Here is a 23,089-nt window from a genome sequence, read left to right on the forward strand (position 1 = left end):
TGCAGCCTTAACCCAGTTTCATTTTCTGACAAAGTTTTTGTGCGGAAGTTACAGGAGGGAGAGCATTGTGTCTCTAACAGCACAATAGTATTCAGCAGTGTCTTCAGGTAAAATGTTACTCTTCATGAGGCGAGTTGACCGCTCTTTGGGAAGGACTGACATTTTAAATGATCCAGCATCACTGTTGCCATCATATCCACTAGAAAGGAATACAAGCTTTCCATCTAATCCTTTTTTGTACCAGAACATGATATCATGACTAGTAAGATTCTGATGGCAGCAGATTATGGCTTTGTCGCGGGCGGGGAGGAGGGTGTCAGCACACTACGCTCACCCCTTCTGCTCGGGTCCGGCGGCTGCTGCTCAGTGGTGGCTCGAGCGGTGGGCCGGATCCCGGGGGTTTCTCGAGCGGCACTCCTCGCCCGTGAGTGAAAGGGGATTGGGTGTTGGGATATTGTTTATTGTCCGTGACGCCACCCACGGTTGTGGTGATTTCACCACCGCTGCTCTATACGGGGCTCCCGGGGATGGTGATGCGGAGCAGCCAGGTGTTGTGTTGCCCCTCCGTGGGTAGGGGTTGGTGATCCCGGGGCCCGGGGATGGTGAGGGAGGTGCAGGGCCTGGTGGGCGCAGGGACACGGGGGCAGCGCTGTGCCTTGCGGCACTGTGGTACTCACTCAGCCTGAGACGTGACACAGTTTTTACGGTAAACCAAACGGCTGGATAGACGGTCCCACGGACGGCTGCACTTGCTCTCCCAGTAGGTGACGGTGATGTCCCTTTTCCTTGCACCTTGATGTACTTGTTGGTTGCGATGGGTCCCCACCGGTAACCCGCTCCCCGGCTTCAAGCTGGACCGGGGGAGCTCTACTCTTTGCCCGCAGGCGCTGGCCCTAAGAAACTGGTGCCTTGGCGGTGGCGGTGTCTCTTCTATACTGGCTGGGCTGTTGCCTTCAATCGGGACTTGGTTGTTGGGGGATCTACGTCCCCGTCACTGACGGATTTGGCAAATTTGGCGACTCCTAGCCTTGCCGGGGTCCGAGAGGCCCCTGCCCTGGTGCTGACTGTCCTTCGGAACACTGCTCCAGACCGCCGGGCACACAGCCAATGGGGTCCTTCCAGGAACTTCCAAACGGTCCCCCTCCAGACAGTCACCGCCATTGCTGACCTTGCTGACCTGGTCCTACACAAAGCTGGACCCTTCAGGCTTTCCTTCTTTCTTGTCACCTCACTTGCTTTCCTCCTTTACCACTTTTCTACTTTCACTTTCACTTTCTTAACTCCTCTACTTAGCTCCTCACTCCTGCTCCTCCCTGAGCTATCTGCACTCAAGCCCTGCCTGGGCTAATCTTCACTCCTTCCACTTCCTCCTCCAAACTCTATCTGCCTGGTTTCTCCCGCCTCCAGAGCTGTGAACTCCTCGGTGGACGTTGCCCACTGTCAGGACTCTGGGCGGCATGTCCCGCGGTGTCTTGGCCTTGGGCGCTGCCTTGCAGCAACAACCCGGCGCTACCTCAGCCGAGGTGTGGGGGATGGGCATAGGGGCTTTCCGCTGCTGGGCCTTCGGCTCGGAGCGGGCCATCGGCTCCGGCTCGGGGAACTTCTCAGGGGATGCCTCCGGTTCCACTTTCGGAGTCTTCCACGGTAACACCTCCGGGGTGCCGCGGGCTCCGGCTACAGGTCGGCCCGCCTGAGCGGGGACGTTGGGTACTGCTACCGGTTGCGGTGGTAGCAGGCCTAGTGGCGGGGTCACGGCCTCCGGGACGGGTGGCGAGGGAGGCAGCGGGGGGGAGAGGGCTTGGACCGGGCCCCACAGCCGCGATGACCGGCCCTTCAAGGGCATCGGGACGTGGGTCACTCACCCTCCCTTTCTCCGCTTCCTCCTCGCGTCTCCGCACGGTGGCTACAACGTCCGCCATGTCGGCCTCCCACTCCTCCATGAGGAGCTGCATCCTGACCTGCAGCCTTTGGTAGAGCTGCGCGGTTCGGATTTCCACCCACACCGCGGTTCCAGGCGCGGGGGCTACGGTGTCGCGGGACGGCATCCACATGATGGCTTCTTCTCTACTTCCAGGAACGGTATATTTGCAGAGTCCTGGCGTCCCTGCTTTTATAGCTGCAGCTAGATGCGTCCAGCCGCCATCGCGTCCCCCTTAGCTCTTTCCGGCCCCTCCTCTCTCCGGGCGGGGTTTTGGCCTTCGCGCCTCTACTGCTCGAGAAGACGCTCGAGCGGGAACTTTTCGCGCCAAAGATGGCGGCTTCTGAAATTTTTCTGCCGGATACCTCCGGCGGTAACAAGGCGCACCTCTACCAGACGGCAGAGCGGTAAGATCCTGTTCGTGACGCCAAGTTGTCGCGGGCGGGGAGGAGGGTGTCAGCACACTACGCTCACCCCTTCTGCTCGGGTCCGGCGGCTGCTGCTCAGTGGTGGCTTGAGCAGTGGGCCGGATCCCGGGGGTTTCTCGAGCGGCACTCCTCGCCCGTGAGTGAAAGGGGATTGGGTGTTGGGATATTGTTTATTGTCCGTGACGCCACCCACGGTTGTGGTGATTTCACCACTGCTGCTCTATACGGGGCTCCCGGGGATGGTGATGCGGAGCAGCCAGGTGTTGTGTTGCCCCTCCGTGGGTAGGGGTTGGTGATCTCGGGGCCCGGGGATGGTGAGGGAGGTGCAGGGCCTGGTGGGCGCAGGGACACGGGGGCAGCGCTGTGCCTTGCGGCACTGTGGTACTCACTCAGCCTGAGATGTGACACAGTTTTTACGGTAAACCAAACGGCTGGATAGACGGTCCCACGGACGGCTGCACTTGCTCTCCCAGTAGGTGACGGTGATGTCCCTTTTCCTTGCACCTTGATGTACTTGTTGGTTGCGATGGGTCCCCACCGGTAACCCGCTCCCCGGCTTCAAGCTGGACCGGGGGAGCTCTACTCTTTGCCCGCAGGCGCTGGCCCTAAGAAACTGGTGCCTTGGCGGTGGCGGTGTCTCTTCTATACTGGCTGGGCTGTTGCCTTCAATCGGGACTTGGTTGTTGGGGGATCTACGTCCCCGTCACTGACGGATTTGGCAAATTTGGTGACTCCTAGCCTTGCCGGGGTCCGAGAGGCCCCTGCCCTGGTGCTGACTGTCCTTCGGAACACTGCTCCAGACCGCCGGGCACACAGCCAATGGGGTCCTTCCAGGAACTTCCAAACGGTCCCCCTCCAGACAGTCACCGCCGTTGCTGACCTTGCTGACCTGGTCCTACACAAAGCTGGACCCTTCAGGCTTTCCTTCTTTCTTGTCACCTCACTTGCTTTCCTCCTTTACCACTTTTCTACTTTCACTTTCACTTACTTAGCTCCTCACTCCTGCTCCTCCCTGAGCTATCTGCACTCAAGCCCTGCCTGGGCTAATCTTCACTCCTTCCACTTCCTCCTCCAAACTCTATCTGCCTGGTTTCTCCCGCCTCCAGAGCTGTGAACTCCTCGGCGGGCGGAGCCAACCGCCTGGCCCACCCCCTGGTGTGCATCATCAGCCTCTGGAGGAAGGCAACAAGGATTTTTGGTTAGCTGTGGTGTTCCTACCTGGGATGTAAGGTGTGGTGGTGTGTGACCTGTGTCCCCTGGCTTGCCCAGGGCGACACAGCTTCTTGTCCTTCCGTTGTTCTTATCTGATGGTCCTGGAACACTTGGCATTGGATCGTAGTGAAAACTGCAAAGCACAGAATAAAATGCAACAAAATTATTGCCAACAATGGTAGAATGAAGACCGATGTGATGTGGATATATATGGTAAATCAATGGCATTGATCACGTTTATTACACTATGCTGAATCTTCAGTAAGGGCTGCTTCTCACTTGCGAGTTTCTCGCAGTAGAGCAATGCGAGAAAATCTCGCATTGGAATCGGACACGTTAGTGAATGATTCAGCTCGCATTTGCGATTTTATTCTCAGTCCAAATCGGACTGAGAAAAAAATCGCAGCATGCTGCTTTTTTGCGAGTTTCTACTGCGAGTCTCTCCAATGCAAGTCTATGGGAGCGTGTAAAAAATCGGATGTCATGGGACGGCACTCACACCATCCCAGTGACATCTGATTTTCTAAATACATTTCTCGCATGTTTCCTAAAACACTGGAAACGAGTGATGTCTCACAATGTCTGTCAATCACTATTCTCTGTCAGTTGGTCTCTCCCTCTCGGTCTCTATTCTCTCTCTGTCGGTCCGTCACTATCTCTGTCCCTCTCTCACAGTCTGTCGGTCATTTTCCCCTCCTCTCTCATACTAACCGATCCCCGATCCCCGGCGCGGCGCTGCACGGCGTTCACACTGCTGCGGCGGCTTTTACTATTTTGAAAAAGCCGGCCGCTCATTAAACAATCTCGTATTCTCTTCTTTTCCCGCCCACAGGCACCTATGATTGGTTGCAATGAGACACGCCCCCATGCTGAGTGACAGGTGTCTCACTGCACCCAATCACAGCAGCCGGTGGGCGTGTCTATACTGTGCAGTGAAATAAATAATTAAATAATTAAAAAAAACGGCGTGTGGTCCCCCCCAATTTGAATACCAGCCAGATAAAGCCATATGGCTGAAGGCTGGTATTCTCAGGATGGGGAGCTCCACGTTATGGGGAGCCCCCCAGCCTAACAATATCAGTCAGCAGCCGCCCAGAATTGCCGCATACATTAGATGTGACAGTTCTGGGACTGTACCCGGCTCTTCCCGATTTGCCCTGGTGCGTTGGCAAATTGGGGTAATAAGGAGTTATTGGCAGCCCATAGCTGACAATAAGTCCTAGATTAATTATGTCAGGCGTCTATGAGATACCTTCCATGATTAATCTTTAAGTTACAGAAAATAAACACACACACCCGAAAAAATCCTTTATTAGAAATAAAAAACACTAACAAATTCCCTGGTTCAACAATTTAATAAGCCCCAAAAAGCCCTCCATATCCGGTGTAATCCAGGATGGTCCAGCGTCGCTTCCAGCTCTGCTGCATGAAGGTGGCAGGAGCTGCAGCAGACACCGCCGCTTCTGTCAGCTCCATGCAGCAACTGAGGTGAGTATCGCGATCAGCTGAGCTGTCACTGAGGTTACCCGCGGCCACCGCTGGATCCTCCAACAGTGACAGCGGGTAACCTCAGTGACAGCTCAGCTGATCGCGATACTCACCTCAGTTGCTGCGTGGAGCTCACAGGAGCGGCGGTGTCTTCTGCAGCTCCGGTCACCTCCATGCAGCAGAGCTGGAAGCGACGCTGGACCATCCTGGATTACGCCGGACATGGAGGACTTTTTGGGGCTTATTAAATTGGTGATGAGGGAATTTCTTAGTGTTTTTTATTTCTAATAAAGGATTTTTTCAGGTGTGTGTGTGTTTATTTACTGTAATTTACAGATTAATCATGGAAGGTATCTCGGGGAGACGCCTGACATGATTAATCTAGGATTTAATGGCAGCTATGGGCTGCCAATAACTCCTTATTACCCTGATTTGCCAACGCACCAGGGCAAATCGGGAAGAGCCGGGTACAGTCCCAGAACTGTCACATCTAATGTATGCGGCAATTCTGGGCGGCTGCTGGCTGATATTGTTAGGCTGGGGGGCTCCCCATAACGTGGAGCTCCCCATCCTGAGAATACCAGCCTTCAGCCGTATGGCTTTATCTGGCTGGTATTGAAATTGGGGGGGACCGCACGCCGGTTTTTTTAATTATTTAATTATTTATTTCACTGCACAGTATAGACACGCCCACCGGCTGCTGGATTGGGTGCAGTGAGACACCTGTCACTCAGCGTGGGGGCGTGTCTCACTGCAACCAATCATAGGTGCCTGTGGACGGGGAAAGCAGGGAATACGAGATTGTTTAATTAGCGGCCGGCTTTTTCAAAATAGTAAAAGCCGCCGCAGCAGTGTGAATGCCGTGCAGCGCCGCGCCGGGGATCGGGGATCGGTGAGTATGAGAGAGGGCTGCTAACTTCAGTCACTCAGAGGATTAGCGGTCACCGGTGAATCCTTCACTGGTGACCGCTAATCAGGACGCGGCACAGACAGAGCCGCAGCATGACAATGAAGTCGGGTGAAGGTAACCCGAGTTCATTCTGACCGTGCGGCTCTGTCTGTGTCTGCTGTCATCTGCCATTCAGCTCTGCTACATGGCTGTCTGTGTCTGCTGTCAGCAGCCATGTAGCAGAGCTGAATGGCAGATGACATAGTAAAAAATACGCATTACACACGCATTACACACGCTAGTAAAATCATTAATTTATTCAGAAAAAGAATCGCACTTGCGTTGCACTTGGACCTAACGTGAATTAAAATCAGCCGAGTTTTTTTCAGCCCAGTCAGACCGATTTTACTCGCATAGATGTGTTTCCAGCCTTACACTGTAGACAAGACTATCAAATAACTCATTATCTCAGCACATAGGGCCTGGCCCATTATGGAACTTGCACCTGTTTTTTGTAAAAGTGTTTTGTGTTTATTTTGGATTCTTCTCTCATTTGTACCTTCTATTTACTTATCTGTTTGTTGCTGTTTTTTGTTAAGTTCTCAACTGTGGGTAGACTTTAGGGTCTCCAGATCAGATATTTTTGCCTAATTTAAGAATTCCGACTATTCAAAAAAAAAAAATAAATCACAAAACTTGTCCCAAATGTACTCCCCCTGGAACCATTTACAGTATTGTACACCTGAAATTTTTGAGCAATTTTGCAAAACATGCAAAGTTTTGCTCTAAAAAGTCACAAATCAGGGCTGACAAAAATAAACACCTTTTTACAAAAATTCATAGAACACGTGTGCCATTTTTAACACAAGACAAAAAAAATAAATAAATAACCCAAATATTGAATAGCAGGCATAGAGTTTACTCAATGTATCATGAAAAACTATACAATATACTGTATATGTTCTATGGTCATGCACAACTCACTGCAATTGCAGTACATCAACCAGAGATGTGTCTTGAAATGAGCCAAAGATCTACCAGATGTGTCCATCATATTACCAAACCAGATTTCATTATGTAAAAATAAATAAATGAATGAATTAAACTCTGTAGGTTCTCAATATACAAGGAATAACAATGTTTGCTAAATAGATAGTACCTCTGTAATAAAATGCTGTATTATCTCACTTCGTGGTGTATGAGGAAACCTCATGTCACCTAACAACTCACAGTAGGAAATCTGTTGACCTACCTATGAACAAATGAATGAGGCTGAGGTTATCCATCACGAGTCTAGAGTTCTGTTTGCGCCTTTGACTCTTAAGGCTGCTTTACACCAGGCAATCTATCGTGCGATAGATCGTCGGGGTCACGGTTTTTGTGACGCACATCCGGCATCGCTGGCGATGCCGGCCTGTGTGACACCTCCTAGCGACGCAGTATCGCTCACAAATCGTGAGTGGGGTACTGCTCGTTAGGTTCCATAATATCGTTTACTTTAGTTGACCATCGTTTCCGTGGTAGCACACGTCGCTCCGTGTGACACCACGGGAACGGTGAGCAGCTCACCTGCCTCCCGCGGCCGCCGCCGTCTCTATGTGGAAGGAAGGAGGTGGGCGGGATGTTTACGTCCCGCTCATCTCCGCCCCTCCGCTTCTATTGGCCGGCGACCGTGTGACGTCGCTGTGACGCCGAACGTCCCTCCCACTCCAGGAAGTGGACGTTCGCCGCCCACAGCGAGGTCGCACGAGAGGTAAGTATGTGTGACGGGGTTTACTAACTTTGTGCGACACGGGCAGCGATTTGCCCGTGATGCAAAAAGGACGGGGGCGGGTACGATCGATTGTGAAATCGCACAATCGGTCGTACCGTGTAAAGCAGGCTTTACTGTATGACTGACACAGATGAGAAGGTTACTTTTTTATGCTTCCCTTGTTTTTCTACTTTCTAGCAGACTTCTTTGGGTGATATCACAATAAGAACATCTCTTACCAACATACATTTGATAACATTCATTATAGTATTATGTCCCCTCTGATCTTCTACCAACTCCTCCTTGGTTTTGGGATCAGCCAATCATTGATCCTTCTTCATGAGACAGGAATAGCTGTTTTCGTGCACACCACAAATAGTCCTGACCTCCAGTGGCTGCAAAATATATGCAGGTAGAGACAGAAATATCCATTTAACTGAATACCCATCTTGGTTCAGATACTGTTTGGTTAATTGGCTCATGAAGCTTTATTTATAGAAATAACCAAATCTCTTCAATTTTTTTGCAAAAATCTGATTTGCGACAATTGATTTGGTGGGCAAATGCAAGTTTTCCAATTGTTAAGGCCGCTTTACATGCTGCGACATTGCTAGCGATGTTGCTAGCGATTGCACCAGCCCCCGTCGTTTGTGCATCACGGGAAAATCGCTGCCCGTGGCGAACAATATCGGAGGTAGGCATCACACATACTTACCTTCCTAATGACGTCGCTGTGGCCGGCGAACAACCTCTTTTCTAAGGGGGGCGGTTCATGCGGCGTCACAGCGACGTCACACAGCGGGCCACCAATAGAAGCGGAGGGGCGAAGAGCAGCTGAACGAATAACACTCCCACCTTCCACCTCGTTGCAGGAGGATGCAGGAACACTGTTATTCGTCATTCCCGGATTGTCACACGTAGTGATGTGTGCTGCCTAAGGAACGACGAACAACCTGTGTCCAGAATAAGCAACGATATTTTGAAAATGAACGACGTGTCAACAATCAATGATTTGGTGAGTATTTGGGATCGTTAGCGGTCGCTCGTACATGTCACACGCAAGAACGTCGCTAACAAGGCCGGATGTGTGTCACGAATTCCGTGACCCCAGCGACATCTCGTTAGCGACGTTGTCGCGTGTAACGGGGCCTTTAGGATTGTATCAACTCCTCTGAAGCTCCATAAAGGGAATCTGTCACCAGGTTTTTGCTCCACCATCTGAAAGCAGCATAATGTAGAGACAGAGACCCTGATTCCAGCCATGTGTCACTTACTGAGCTATTTGCTGTCATTTTGATAAAATCAATGTTTTCTCTGTGCAGATATAGAAGTTACACAGAACTCAAGAATAGTCTTTGTACTTGTATGAGGATTTATTTTTATATATATATATATATATATATATATATATATGTATTTATTACATATATTCAGGAGTGTGTGCAGGAATATCTCAAAGGACAGTTTCACAGGTACATGCATCAGTTTTTGGCTGCAGCAGCGGTTTTTCTTCTTATAAGGAATCTGTCAGTAGGACTGCCTTTTCTATACCATCATGCAGGTCATTGGAAGTTAAGTAAAATTATACTTTGATATCTGCCATCTGATATCATATTCCAGAGATATCCACATTTTTCTTAAATGTAAATGAACTCTTCCAGGCTATAGGCCAGACACTGATCTGCATGAGAATCTGCCTTTAGGGCTTATTTTTTAAAAAATGGACAGTTACCAGTATAAGACATGTAACCAACAAAACAGCAGAACTGAACTTTGTCTCATAACAATCATGTAAGCAGCTGCAGCTCTTACAGCTCTGCTGTATTGAAACAATATCGCAACATTGTTTGCCTGTGAGATGGAGGCTTAACCTGAGAGGAACCTGCAGATGTGATAGGGTACAGTTCCACTTGCATTTTGCATGGACGAGTGCAATCTGATAAAACATTGGGCTGTACTCGCACAAGTGCAAAACTATGGGGCAGTGTCCATCTGCGATTGAGTTCTCATGCCATGTCGGCCTGAGAAATTAATCGCAACATGCTGCATCTGGCAGTGATTCTCGGCTCACGCACCGCCATTCAAGTCTATGGGACAGTGTGAAACATCGCACTACACTCCCATGTAATTCAACTGCAGTGCGATGTACACAGAGACAGGCAATGGAGGCGATGGGGAGAAATGGTTTACTCCCTCTTTACTGCAGCTGTATTATGATTGCAAGATCACATCACAGTCACATGACGCTCGCAGCAGATGGTTATTAGCATATTGCTTCCGATGCTCTCGCATCAGAAGCTATGAACAAGTTGAACCGCACCCTTATAATCACAAAGTTCTGTAGCGAGATCAGGAAAGCAGCAATTACATATCACACTGGAAACATATCCTTTCACAGTGCTTCTGGGTCCACTCATTAACTCTTATGAATATTCACTGCTTCACCGCCCATTCTCTGCCACAGCATCAGTGATCGGTTGCTGATTGGTTGCAGTCAGATTGCAGAGCATAAAACTATGAGGGACCCCATGTGTGTTTTTTTTTTTAAATTATTTAAATTAATAATTAAAAAAAAAATGACTTGCACTACCCACCAATTTTGGCAACCAGACAAGATAAAGCAGACAGCTGGAGGCTGGTATTAATTAATTTTACTTTCCACTTTGGAAGCCCAGACAGCTACTGCGAGGGCAACCAATCACAGATGTCGGCACGCCAACTGTCTGACTGCAAACAATTACAGACATTGTCACAGAGTGTAAGGGGGGGAAAGCAGTGGATATTCATGTGAGTTAATGAGTGGACCCAGAAGCAGTGTGAAAGCCGCATGGAGATTTGGTAAGTATAATTGTCCTGCTTTAATCCCCATTTTGCTGCATTTTTTAAATTTATTTCTTTTTATCCAGGTGACCGAATCTGAACAGCAATACGGACTTCCCTGAGAAGTCAGTGTTCGGGTTCTATTACCGCATTTACACTACACTTCAATTACATTTACACAGGTTTAGGCAATAGAAATTTTTAATTTAAGTGTTTAAGTAAAGTAAGTTGATAGATTGCAGGTAACCCAGTGCTGCACTGTCCTTTCTTTTTTTTAATTTAAAAGTACATGTGAACTACAGAGATGATAAAACTTTATGTACAGTAGTTACACCAGACGAGAGCACTGTGTCTCCCAAAGCACAATAGTATTCAGCAGTGTCTTCGAGCAAAACATGAGCCTTCTTGAGATATGTTGACCTCTCCTTGGAAATTACTGACATTACAAATGTCCCAGCATCTTTTTCACCATCATATCCATTAGACAGATATACAAGCCTTCCATCCAGCCCTTTTTTGTACCAGACCATGGTGTTATGACCACTAGCATTCTGATGGCAGGAGATTATGGCTTCTTGTCCTTCTGTTGTTCTTATCTGATGATCCTGAAACACTTGGCATCGGATTGTTGTGAAAACTGAAGACATGCAATTAAAATTGTCAGTAATGATAGTAAGAAAACTAACCAAACATGTCTTGCAATAATCTATCTTGACTAAATGGCAATTTTCTTCAAACATGTCAAGCATAGAAGCTCGGATAATTACCAACTGACAAGAGCTTTGGGCGGAATGACCTTGCTTAGGGCTCATGCTAACAACCACATAACTTGGACAAGTACTCTCCGTCATTATGACAAACAGCACTCGTCCTCATGCTATTCTATGGGTGCGTCCCCATATCCAATATTTTCCTTAGACTGAGCGGTGCAAATAATAACTTGAATCTGATCGGACCACATTCGGCCATTCAAGTCTATAAGTCCGAGAAAAAATTAGACTCTATTCAGGTAACATTTTCACAGATGGACAACATAGAGAAGGTGGAAAAACATTTTCTTTTTTTCTCTCACCTCTGAGAAAATCAAATCACACGTGCATCCCACTGTGATCAAACTCTGATCCGAGTGTGATTTGCATAATTGGACTGATTTTATCGAATAAGAGAAAAATGGTCAGGTGACCCTAGCGTATTGAGTCTCATTGATAAGCATACATGGGAAAATCAGACAAATGATCTCTTTTAGGAGGAAAGGAAAATCATTCTTTAACCATTTTGCAAAGTTCGTTAAGGAGTAGGACATTGATTTACAAAGTATTTAGTTTATAGCTGGCAAAATTATATTTTTTACATACCTATGAATAAATGAAAGAACATGAGATTATTCATTGCAGATGTAGTTTCCTCCAACACTTAGCAAAGACTGATTGACCCAAAAAGTTCCCTGCTCTATAACTTCCTGTGTGAGGCTTTTTAATGTAGTTTTTTGTCACTTTCTATCAGTCTGAAATGATAGAATGATTAGATCAATTTAAGCATGGATATATAGTTCATTATGTTTCTTACAGTGTCGGCAGCATTTATGACATATTAGTAGAATCTGACAAAAAACAATATTAAGGGTACGCTCAAATTTGTGTACAACTCAGATAAGTTCAATCCAAGAAAAAAGGGATTGCACTTGGACCCATGTTATTCAATGAGGCAGTGTAGATCTGCAATTTTTTCTCAATTGCACTTGGCCAGAGGAAAATATCGCAGCATGCTGTGAGTTGACTCATAAATCGGATGACACTCAACTATTCAAGTCTATGGGTGTAAGAAAAACATTGGATGCCAAGCGAACCGATCTAGTGACATCGATTTTTTTATAGATATGTAGCATTCCTCAAGGGCTCAGGGTGCTACAAGGTTCTGCATCCCCACAAGGATGCAGGGTCTACCCCCTTAGGAACCTGGAGATCAAGTGCCGGTAACACCAAAAACCCAGATAATCCCAGTTTTCCCCAACAATTCCCCCATACAATGGTACTTAGCCAGGGTCAGACCAATGGATGGCCACCTAGAGGTGGAGCCAAACCAGTTCACTAGTTGATCAAGTGGGAGGGGCAGACTGTGGAGAGTAGTGAGTGAGTTGACAGCAGGAGAGGAGTGAAGTTGGACGTGAGGAGACGTCCTGACTTGGGTTAACGGTGACCTGGTACCCAGGAGAAGTTGTTGCCGGTGGAGGATGGTGGAGTACTCCCGGAACTATGCACCGACGGGGTACAGGATCCTAGGAGAGGAAAGAGCTCCAAGCCGACCTGATAACACCTGTACAGTAAGAGGACCTTCAAGGACCTTGCTGACCCAAAGAATCTGAAGGCTCAGTAGAAAAGGGAGAGCTGGGGACAGGACCAGAGACTCCATCCCCATAGAGTTCACGCTACCATCAAGCAGACAGAAGTGGACAAACCACCAGACGAGGACCTCCAGTTGCTCTACGCCACGGGGACCCATTTAAAAGAGACAGGTGCAGGGGAAGAAGGTACCAGAGAACCAAACTGATACTGGAATGAAGGGGACCTGGAGGTGAAACCAGCTGACCTCGGGCAACCAGTTATTACCTGCCAGCCATGAGTAAAACCAGTTGCACTGAACTTCGGTGTGGACCCCTTCTTCTAGCACCCATCACAACACTTATCCACTGGGGACCGGCCCTGCTTGCGGAGGGCCTACCATCCAAGTTGCAAATAACATCAGCCCCAGTAGTGACATTCTACAGCGGCGGGTCCATACCTCTAGTAGCAATACAGCAAGTAGCGTCACATTTGAACATGAATCCTTGTAAAGATATCCCGATTACAAAAAAGGCCAAGGGCATGGAACTGGGCGGCAGCCACCACCGTGACATCCCCCAAGAGAGACATTGCCCGGGACCGAGTACCCCATATCCCTGGGTGCTACAGATACATTCTGTACCATATTGCACTATAAATGAATAACAGCTGCAGAGAAAAAAAACACATTGTATATGGACAACTTATGGATGACAAATGAAAAAAAATTGTTCTATTTTTCTGGATGAAGATCGGATGGATTTTTTTATAAGCAAGTGTAAGCGCACTACAAAATAGAATAATAATCAACTAAGCAAATGACCAGACCATAAAGCTGACATTTAACAACAAATAAAACATAAAGGCATTTAATTGGATAGTACTATTTTATAGCCCCCAAGTTTTACAGAGTAGAAAGCAGGACAAACAAATAAACTGCGCAAAGTATGCCACGGTAATTTTTACAACGACCTAGCCACAAATTGAGATGAGAAAATCTTTCAAAGTTTGGCTCCCCGATCTTTACCGAGCCTCCCAATGTTCGCTGAATAGTTTAGACAAACCTGTTTGTTGAACATTCTGAGACCAGACCGCATATGTGATTGATTGGAATCACAGACGCTGTGTGGGGGTCACTATCGTGGTGTAAAAATAAATAAATGAATAAAAAAATTGGCATAGGATCCCTCCATCTATTGATACCAGCACAGATAAAGCACGGCTAATAGACTGCGGCTAGTGATGAGCAAGTGTAATTGTTACTATTCGCTACTCGCTAGTACGGTATTTGGGTTACTCGTTACATTGCGAGTTGTTGTCTACTCACCTTGTGATATTCATATGTCCCATCCAGCAGGTTTGGTGCCTGATTTGCAGTCACTAAACAAGCTGAGCTTTTTAACCAATCAGAGTAATGTCGCAGCCATCTTAGTTGTGGCATTACTGTGATTGGCTGGCCGCTCGTGTGGCTTCTGTTGGGTACTCCTGACAGCCCCGCAGTGTGTGAGCTGTCATGATTTGTGACATCAGCGCTCATTACTGACTTCCATGCCCGCTGTGTTTTCACATCAAGTCTCACGGGCGGCCCGAGTCTGTGACTAGCGGTGACATCACCGGCCACTCGCGAAAATTCATGTGAGAACGCAGTGGAGCATGGAACTCAGTGACAAGCGCTGTCACGAGTTCAGCAGAGTTCATCTCCATAGGTAATGTGCCTAGCTAACATCATGACATCGGTGGTCGTCATCCCCTGATGTGACCTGGCCTGACCTAATGATGTTAGCTCAGGTCACTGCACTGCTCTCCCAGCCAATGGGGAACATTCTGTTCTTCATTGACTGGGACAGTGAGTATGGATTGGTGTGGGACCTCCAAAATGGATTACATCAGAACACACACTCACACATGAGAATGCATGCATCAGAACACACACATCAAATCACACACACACACATCAGAACACACACATCAGAACACACACTAAAACATCAGAACACATACATCAGAACATACACTCACACATCAGAACATACACATCAGAATGCACACATTAGAATGCACACATCAGAATGCACACTCACACATCAGAACACACATTCACACATCAAAACACACACTTGCGAAATCACACTTACCGGTACAATCTTGCGCGCACACTCTAACCACATCCAGTGATAACATGTGCTTATGGCCATGTGATCATCCCGCAGGTCCTGCTCCTGTGCTCAATGCACAGTGCACAGAGTCACAGGTCCTTACGCCGCTGAGAAGCAAGTGATATCGCTGGATGTGAAGAGTGTGTGGATGCGATCTGTAGTGTGATTGTGTGTGTGCGTTCTTTTGTGTGTGTGCGCATGTAATCTACTACAGTATGTGCTCCTACTGCACATGTGTGGGAAGAGCGGTGACATCACTGCTACTTGCGCATGTGCAGTTCGTGCCCGGAAGCTGCAGTGATGTGTATTTCACTGCCGCTGTCTGCTTCCCCTTGGCTGGCTACAAAAAATAGGGGTGACCCCATGTCGTTTTTTTGGGGGAAAATTAATGAATTTGTGGCTAAAAGCAAGGCTAAACACCCTTTAGTGCCACATGAAAGGCACTAAAGGGTGCAAGATTACAAAATGCAGGGGAGTGGGACGTTATTTGTCTTTCTTATCTATCGTAGCCAGCTATCTATCTTTCTAGCTTTTGACTGTATATAATCCTACTTCCATTTATTTTGAGGTCCGCAAAAAAAACCCAGAAGGCTCTAGAGATGAGCGAACCGGTCGTGGTTCGGCTCGAGTTCGGTTCGTCGAACGGAGGTCTCGTTCGAGTTCAGTTCGTCGAAAGTTCGACGAACCGAACTCGAACCGCATAGGAAACAATGGCAGGCAATCACAAACACATAAAAACACCTAGAAAACACCCTCAAAGGTGTCCAAAAGGTGACAAACAACTCACAACACAACACAAACACATGGGAAAGTGACAAGGACATATACTCATGAGCAGGACAAGGAAAAAGAGGAGGAGACACAGATATATGAGTATATGCAAGGAAACGTCGATGCCATTACTGTGCAACTTGAGCCCTGCTCATTTTAGGCATCCAATCTGGATAAATTGCCTGAGCTTGCCACGTACGTCTTGGGGATCTTGTCGTGTCCTGCAGCCAGCGTTCTCTCGGAACCTGTCTTCAGTGCTGCTGGGGGTCTGCTGGCAGATAAGCACACGTGTCTGTCCACTGACAATGTGGACATGGCTCTCAGAGGACTTTTCTTCCCCTGGCTCATCCAGGGGAGGTGAAAGGCACGCGTATTTTTGAGAGTGCTTCATGCAAAGCATCTTTTTCTTTTTCAAAAGGGGGGTCAACTGATGCCAGTCAAGTGGGGTGTGTGTGGCCCAATTAGTGGAAACGAGGGAGACTGTGGTTGGAGTCCCCTCGCTGTGTTTGTAAAAGAACCAAGATGAACAAGTCATGGCTCTCAGAGGACTTTTCTTCCCCTGGGTCATCCAGGGGAGGTGAAAGACACGCGTATTTTTGAGAGTGCTTCATGCCAAGCATCTTTTTCTTTTTCAAAAGGGGGGTCAACTGATGCCAGTCAAGTGGGGTGTGTGTGGCCCAATTAGTGGCAACGAGGGAGACTGTGGTTGGAGTCCCCTCGCTGTGTTTGTAAAAGAACCAAGATGAACAAGTCATGGCTCTCAGAGGACTTTTCTTCCCCTGGGTCATCCAGGGGAGGCGAAAGGCACGCGTATTTTTGAGAGTGCTTCATGCAAAGCATCTTTTTCTTTTTCAAAAGGGGGGGTCAACTGATGTCAGTCAAGTGGGGTGTGTGTGGCCCAATTAGTGGCAACGAGGGAGACTGTGTTTGGAGTCCCCTTGCTGTGTTTTACATGATTTTCGAAGGGCATGACATGCCTAAGAGGTTGAGTTTCATCATCTGCAACTTGTTGGCAACAGAAAGGCTGCCTTTACACCCTTTTGAGACCGAGGATTTTCGAGACCTTATGCCCATTGCAGTGCCCCAAGAGCCGATGGCCAGTCGTCACTCCTTCTCCAAGAAAGGCGTGCCCGCGCTACCACAGCAGGTCGCACACAACCTCACCGATTCCTTGAGAAACTCTGTGTGTGACAGGGTGCATTTTACCACAGATACTTGGACCAGTAAGCATGGACAGGGGAGTTACATGTTGCTGACTGGGCACTGGGTAACTATGGTGAGAGATGGAGAAGGGTTTGCTGTACAAGTCTTGCCGTCCCCATGACTTGTGTGTCAATCCTTCCTCTGTATGTACAAGTTCCTCCACTTTTTCTGCCTCCTCAACCTCGTGTGGGTCCTCCACCTCGGCCCAAACCCTTTGTGGTCAGGCCACCCTTCCTTGTAACTGCGCCCAAGGAATCCCACACACCTCCTTACTATGCTGGCAGCACAGCTCAACAGCATGATGCGGTCGACTCTTTACTTAGAAATGTCTGGGAAATGTGAGTCACACCGCTGAGGAGTTGTGGACGGTTAGCTCTGCAGAGTGAGACCGAGTTTCATCAATGGTTGTCTCCACTCAACCAGCAGCCAGGGAAGGTCGGGTGCGACAATGATGCAAACCAGTCTGCGACCCTTCTTCAGGGCAATGTGACACACGTGCCTTGTATGGCTCACGTGTTGAACCTGGTTGTCCAGCAATTTTTAAAACACTATCCCGGCCTACATGGCCTTCTGCAGAGGGCACGGTGTAACGCCTGCCTGGATCGACACACTCAGATGGGCTGTAAAGGATAGGCTAGAGGCAAGCCACTCACCAAGCTGGACACCCAGAACCCTGAAACCCTTTAACCCTATACAGTGATTTGGAATTACACAGGGCCCAAGTTGATCAATACCTGTGGAAGGCTGCTGTTCCAGAGAATAGTAGTCATGCAGGGTCAAAAACATTAATTGAGGAAGAGGAACAGAATGGGATGGCCAGGACTTAATCAGAAAACAAGCAGAGGTGAAATGCGGATCGGCCAACGAGGTACATAAACAGCAAGCAGGAAAAGTAGTCAGGTAACAAGCACAGAAAATCATAAAACTGAACTGGGGGTAACAGTAACAAGAGGTTCATAGCTTTGTCTGGCAGTGGTCTGCAGACAGGAGGGGCCTAAAAAAGGGTGTGGTGTCTTCCCATTGGTTGTAGCTGAATGATGGTACTTCATCTGTGAGATACCCACCACCTACATTCAGCCTGTGGTTCTGTATCTGTCAAGGTAACGCAACCCAGTGGGTGACCATAACCTGCGTCCACCTGCGCCGCTGGCATCGACTCCTTTCCCATCATCAGCACTATGCACGAAAGGAACACGTTGTCACCTGGCGACCGGAGTACAAATTGATTGAGTGGACTACGTTGGTGAATTAACAGCCGTGTGCGGCAATGATGCAAACCTGTCTGCGGCCCTTCGGCAGGGCAAAATGACACACGTGCCTTGTATGTCTCACGTGTTGAATCTGATTCTCCAGCAATTTTTAAAATACCATCCCGGCCTACATGGCCTTGTGCAGCGGGCACGCTGCTTATGTGCTCACTTTGATCCTTCGCACCCAGCAGCTCAACAACTTTCATTGCTCCTGAAGTCTTAGCGTCTGGCGGTTAAACGCCGGAAATGCGATGTTCCGACACGCAGGAATTGGAATCTGCACATGTTGCAGCGTCTGTGGCAGCACCGCAGAGCCCTGCTGAAATACGGTCTGACGTATACCCTGGGCTAACTTGATCCAGAGGTGGTGCAGATCACGCTGCTGGAGTGGTGTCAGATCAAGGACCTATGCACCCTTCTACACAGTTTACAAATGTCGACGAAGATGTTTAGCAATGGCGATGCCATTCTCAGCGTGACAATTCTGGTCATCTACAAGATGGAGCACACTGTAAGCATTATTCGGAGTCAGGTGTTGGTCCAAGAGGAAGGGGAGGAAGTACAGGAGGAGTCATATGCAGAAGGGATAATAAGATCTACAAGGTCCAGACGGTGAGCGGCACCTAGGCGGCAGTCATGGTGGGGGAGAGGGATTAACAAGGGCGCATAGTATCAGCAAAAATTGTTGAGGAAGGTGCAGGAGCCCATGAAGAAATGGAGGACGAACTGGCGATGGGCATGGAAGACTCAGCAGATGAGTGAGAGCTTGCTCACATTTCGGTTGTGCGAGGTTGGGGGGAGAGGGCAGAGGAAGGAGGCACGATTCTCACCTCTCTGCCACCAACACAACTGTTTTTGTGCTGAAATTTCTACAACATACTCCTGCACCCAATCTAAACCCCCTGGCAAAAAATTGAATCAAAACTGCATCATAACGCAAGTCATAGTGATGCAATTTTTTTGCCTGGCGGTGTAGATTTGGTGCAGCAATATGGTGTAAAAATGTTAGCACCAAATATGATTTACCTAGTATTGTATAGTCTTTATGTGAAAAGGATTGGAGGTCCTTCATTTCTCTTAGTTTTTCTTTCTTTTTTCTTTCTTTCTTGTACTTTAAAAAAAATGTCTTATTTAAATTGAAAAAATCTTTTTCACTTTTCAGGTTCTTCCTGAGTAGATTAATCTAGTATTATCTTTGTGAATATTTGTGTATTTATACATATATTTCTATAGACCGTTTTTATTGAATTGAACTTGAGGAGATTAACATTGAGTAAAAAAACTATTTGGTATTGCTTCTTTGAATCCATGTATATGGTGACAGATTCCCTTTAAAAACAAAAAAAAATTAAAAATGTCATTCTGAGATGAACAACGGGGACAAAATAAGAGGAAAAACTTGCCACTTTTTTAAACTGGTGACAGGTTCTCTTTAAGATTGTTAAAATTTCCATATTCATCATTATGAAATATATCCAAACTAAATGTATTCTAAATTGGCCAAATGAAGGAGGCTAAGCTGCAATACCACACACAGGACAGGAGTGGCACTCTTTCTGGAAGAAGACAGCCATGTTGTTCATAAAAATGCATCTCACTATAAAAAAGGGCATTCTATTAGCAAAATAATAATGTCCTGTATAGAGATTAGCAATCCTGCCAAGGATCGGATCAGTTTAGGATCACCGAACCCGCCTGAGATTGCTAATCGGATCTGCAATCCTTGCCAATCCGATAACCGATCCTAGCCAAACCCAATAAATTCAATGGGAGGCAAAAAATGTGTTGTAAAATAGTGTAGGGGGGCTGTAAAAGAAACTAAATAAAAAAGGGTTAAAGCAGTACATACTTACTGAGTTTTTCCACGGCTGCAGTGCTACTTCCAAGACCGATAATTATCCCTCATACATATTCCTTGTTTTCCCCTTCCACTGGCATCTCTGATTGGCTGCCATTGGACCACGCCCCCACTCTATGAGACAGAGTCTGGGATTGGTTGGAATCACAAACGCTGTCTGTATACTTGTACTGGTGATAACTAAGTAAATAATAAAAAAAAATCAACCACTTAATACCCCGATTGCCACTGCACCAGGGCAAACGCGAAGAGCCGAGTTAAGTTCCGGGATTGTTGCATCTAAGCAATGCAACAATCTTGGGCAGCTGCAGGCTGCTATTTTTAGGCTGTGGGGTCCAATAACCATTGATCTCCTCAGCCTAAGAATACCAGCCCCCAGCTGTCGAGTTTTATCCTGGCTGGGTATCAAAATTGAGGGGATCGCACAACATTTTGTTTTTTTAATTTATTTATTTATTTAAATAATTTTAAAAAAGGGGCATGATGCCAAGATAAGCGCACATCTGGGGGCAGCAGCCTGTGGCCTTATGCTTTATCTGTGCTTGTATCAATATATAGGGGTGTTAAGGGTGTGACTCAACCGGTCACTTTTTCTAGATCTGACCGCTGCTTCAAATCATATTGTCATGAGTGCACGTGAGAATGAACGATAACAGACACTATATATCGGTTATGGACCTTCTCCATGACAGACCCTAAGGCAACTGGTCTTTATTGTTTAAAACTTTTCACAGCTCTTCAGAAGTGAAGGGCGTGGACAAAATACAGTCCAATAAAATATCGTGGGTCGGGGCTTAATGACGTATAGAAATCTGCATATCCTCTTCTTGATTGGTCAGTCCAGACTCCAGGAATTTCTTTTGTTTATCATCTTAGGCGTTGTCCAGAATGTAGCAGCCATCTTCCAGTTACATATACTGATATATACTGTGCTTAAGGAAAATCACTAAATATGCAATATACATATATACGTATTAATTTACATCTACTAAACTATATACCTGAGTCTATTAAATGGCTGAATTAAGTATTTTTGGATACTCAATTCTTATCCTCAACAGGGGAATCACATGGCATTTTTATTTATTTATTTATTTATTTATTTATTATACACCAGCAGTATAACGCGGTCAGAGAGGGTAGGGAATAGTTCTACTGCAGCCAATCAGAGACACCGGTGGGCGGGGAAAGCAGTGAATATGTATGATATACAGTGAATATAATTAGCGGACCCGGAAGTAGCGCTGCAACGGTGGAGAGATTCGGTAAATATCTACTGCTTTAACTCTTTTGCTTCCTTTATTTTTAGAGTGGCCAATCACAGACATGCCAATACTTCACATGGCTGTGATGGGCAGGGAGAGGATGGTTTTTGCCATCCGAACATTTATTGATCCTTGGCAAGATTGCCAACTTTTGCGGTAAATGTTCAGATGTCCAATCCCGATCTGATCTGGCCAAAGATCATACAATTTTAACATTTTCTGATCTTTGCCGATCAAGATGGCTCATCTCTAGCCCTGTTATCCCATAACCCCTCATTACCTTAAAATGTGAAAGGACAAAGGAACATAACACAAAATGTCTTTTTTCTTCCTCACTTTTCACTTTCATTACAGAATGTATCTGGACCGAATGTATCAAGGAATATAATCATCTGTACACATGTTTTCATTAACATAAGTGAAATAACATATTGAAATTGTGAGTTACTTGCTATATCACTGCACTGACACAGTTTTTGCACATACTTAGGTGATAAAGGAACCTTTGTGGGACTCAGCGCGCAGAAATACACAGCAGTGTCTTCCATAAGAAGATCAGTCACAGTAAGTGGAGCTGTGGAGTTTACTTTATAATGTTTAATAGATATCCTACCACGAAATGCTTCTTCTACATAGGAAAGTTCGACATAGTCAACCCTAGCTAAATATTCCAGGTACTGTCCAGGTCTTTGTCTGTACCAGAACATGTATGGGTTTGATGAGGTTTCATATGTGCAATGAAGGGTGACAGAGCCTCCTTCAGGTTCTATCAATGAAGAGGGCATCTGTGACACCAAGTCTTTCTTCTGGCATTGTATTATGTCAACTGTAAGAAAAATAAGCAAAGAAATAGAAGTTATAAAAACATTTGTATAAGCCTCATTACTCACCGTATACATTTCATAACATGTTGAATATACTAACTACTGTACATCTATACATAAATGATAAATTATGTTTCTCCTTGTCATTACTTTTAGCACCTACCTGATATAATTATGCAAAGCCACTGGCACATGAACAACTTCATTTTCATACGTTCTCAGCAGATTCCTGCTCAGAACAGGAACATATACGAATAGGAGGGGCATGTCTGAATGCCGTCATGGTATGAAAAGTAGAAAATATTTTGCTTGATTTGCTCTGATTGTGCTGTAATATCCTTTCTTTCAGGTCAGCCAGGTGGCCCTTTTGCTCGGGAAGGAGAAGAAAAGACAGCAGCAGAAGAGGGAGCAGGAGCAGCCTCAGATTGTCCTGTTTTTTTACGTGTGTACTCCACTGCAGTTCATGCTTTGCATTCAGATGCCTTGTCATGCAGGTGTGCTCAGGTTAAGAACACTTATGCATCACTTCACGCTCTGACAGCACAGAATGCAAACCATCCATGTTTTATCACCAGCACATTTCCTGAAGATATGCCATGCCAGGGAGCTTCATTAGTACGTGTCGTGGGCGAAGGAGGGGACGCCGCGCTCTCCCACTGCTCGGGTCCGGCTGCCGCTGCTGCTGCGGCCGCTGCTGCTCGGTGGCTCGAGCGATGGGCCGGATCCCGGGGACTCGAGCGGCGCTCCTCGCCCATGAGTGAAAAGGGGAATGGTTTTGGGGATTTATTGTCCGTGACGCCACCCACGGTTGTAGTGATTGTGTGGACACCACCGCTGCTCTGTATGGGGATCACGGGAGCGGTGACAGGGAGCAGCTTTGTTGTTATTCCTCCCCTCCATGGGTAGGGGGTTGGTTGTCCCGGGGCCCAGTGATGG

General features: G+C 46.9%; 1 protein-coding gene across 1 annotated transcript in view; it reads right to left on the minus strand.

The window, feature by feature from the left end:
* Nucleotides 1-22,359, minus strand: part of LOC142244242 (uncharacterized) — a 127,286-nt gene extending 104,927 nt beyond the window's left edge. Inside the window, exons 1-3 of the mRNA XM_075316477.1 lie at nt 22,317-22,359; nt 21,778-22,155; nt 10,950-11,145 (exon numbers count right to left, since the gene is read on the minus strand). Of these exons, the coding sequence (XP_075172592.1) occupies nt 10,950-11,145; nt 21,778-22,155; nt 22,317-22,359 (617 nt within the window). The remainder of the gene's footprint in view (nt 1-10,949; nt 11,146-21,777; nt 22,156-22,316) is intronic.
* Between the last annotated feature and the right edge of the window lie 730 nt (nt 22,360-23,089).

The sequence above is a fragment of the Anomaloglossus baeobatrachus genome, chromosome 1 (genome assembly GCF_048569485.1).
Source record: "Anomaloglossus baeobatrachus isolate aAnoBae1 chromosome 1, aAnoBae1.hap1, whole genome shotgun sequence".
NCBI lineage: Eukaryota > Metazoa > Chordata > Amphibia > Anura > Aromobatidae > Anomaloglossus > Anomaloglossus baeobatrachus.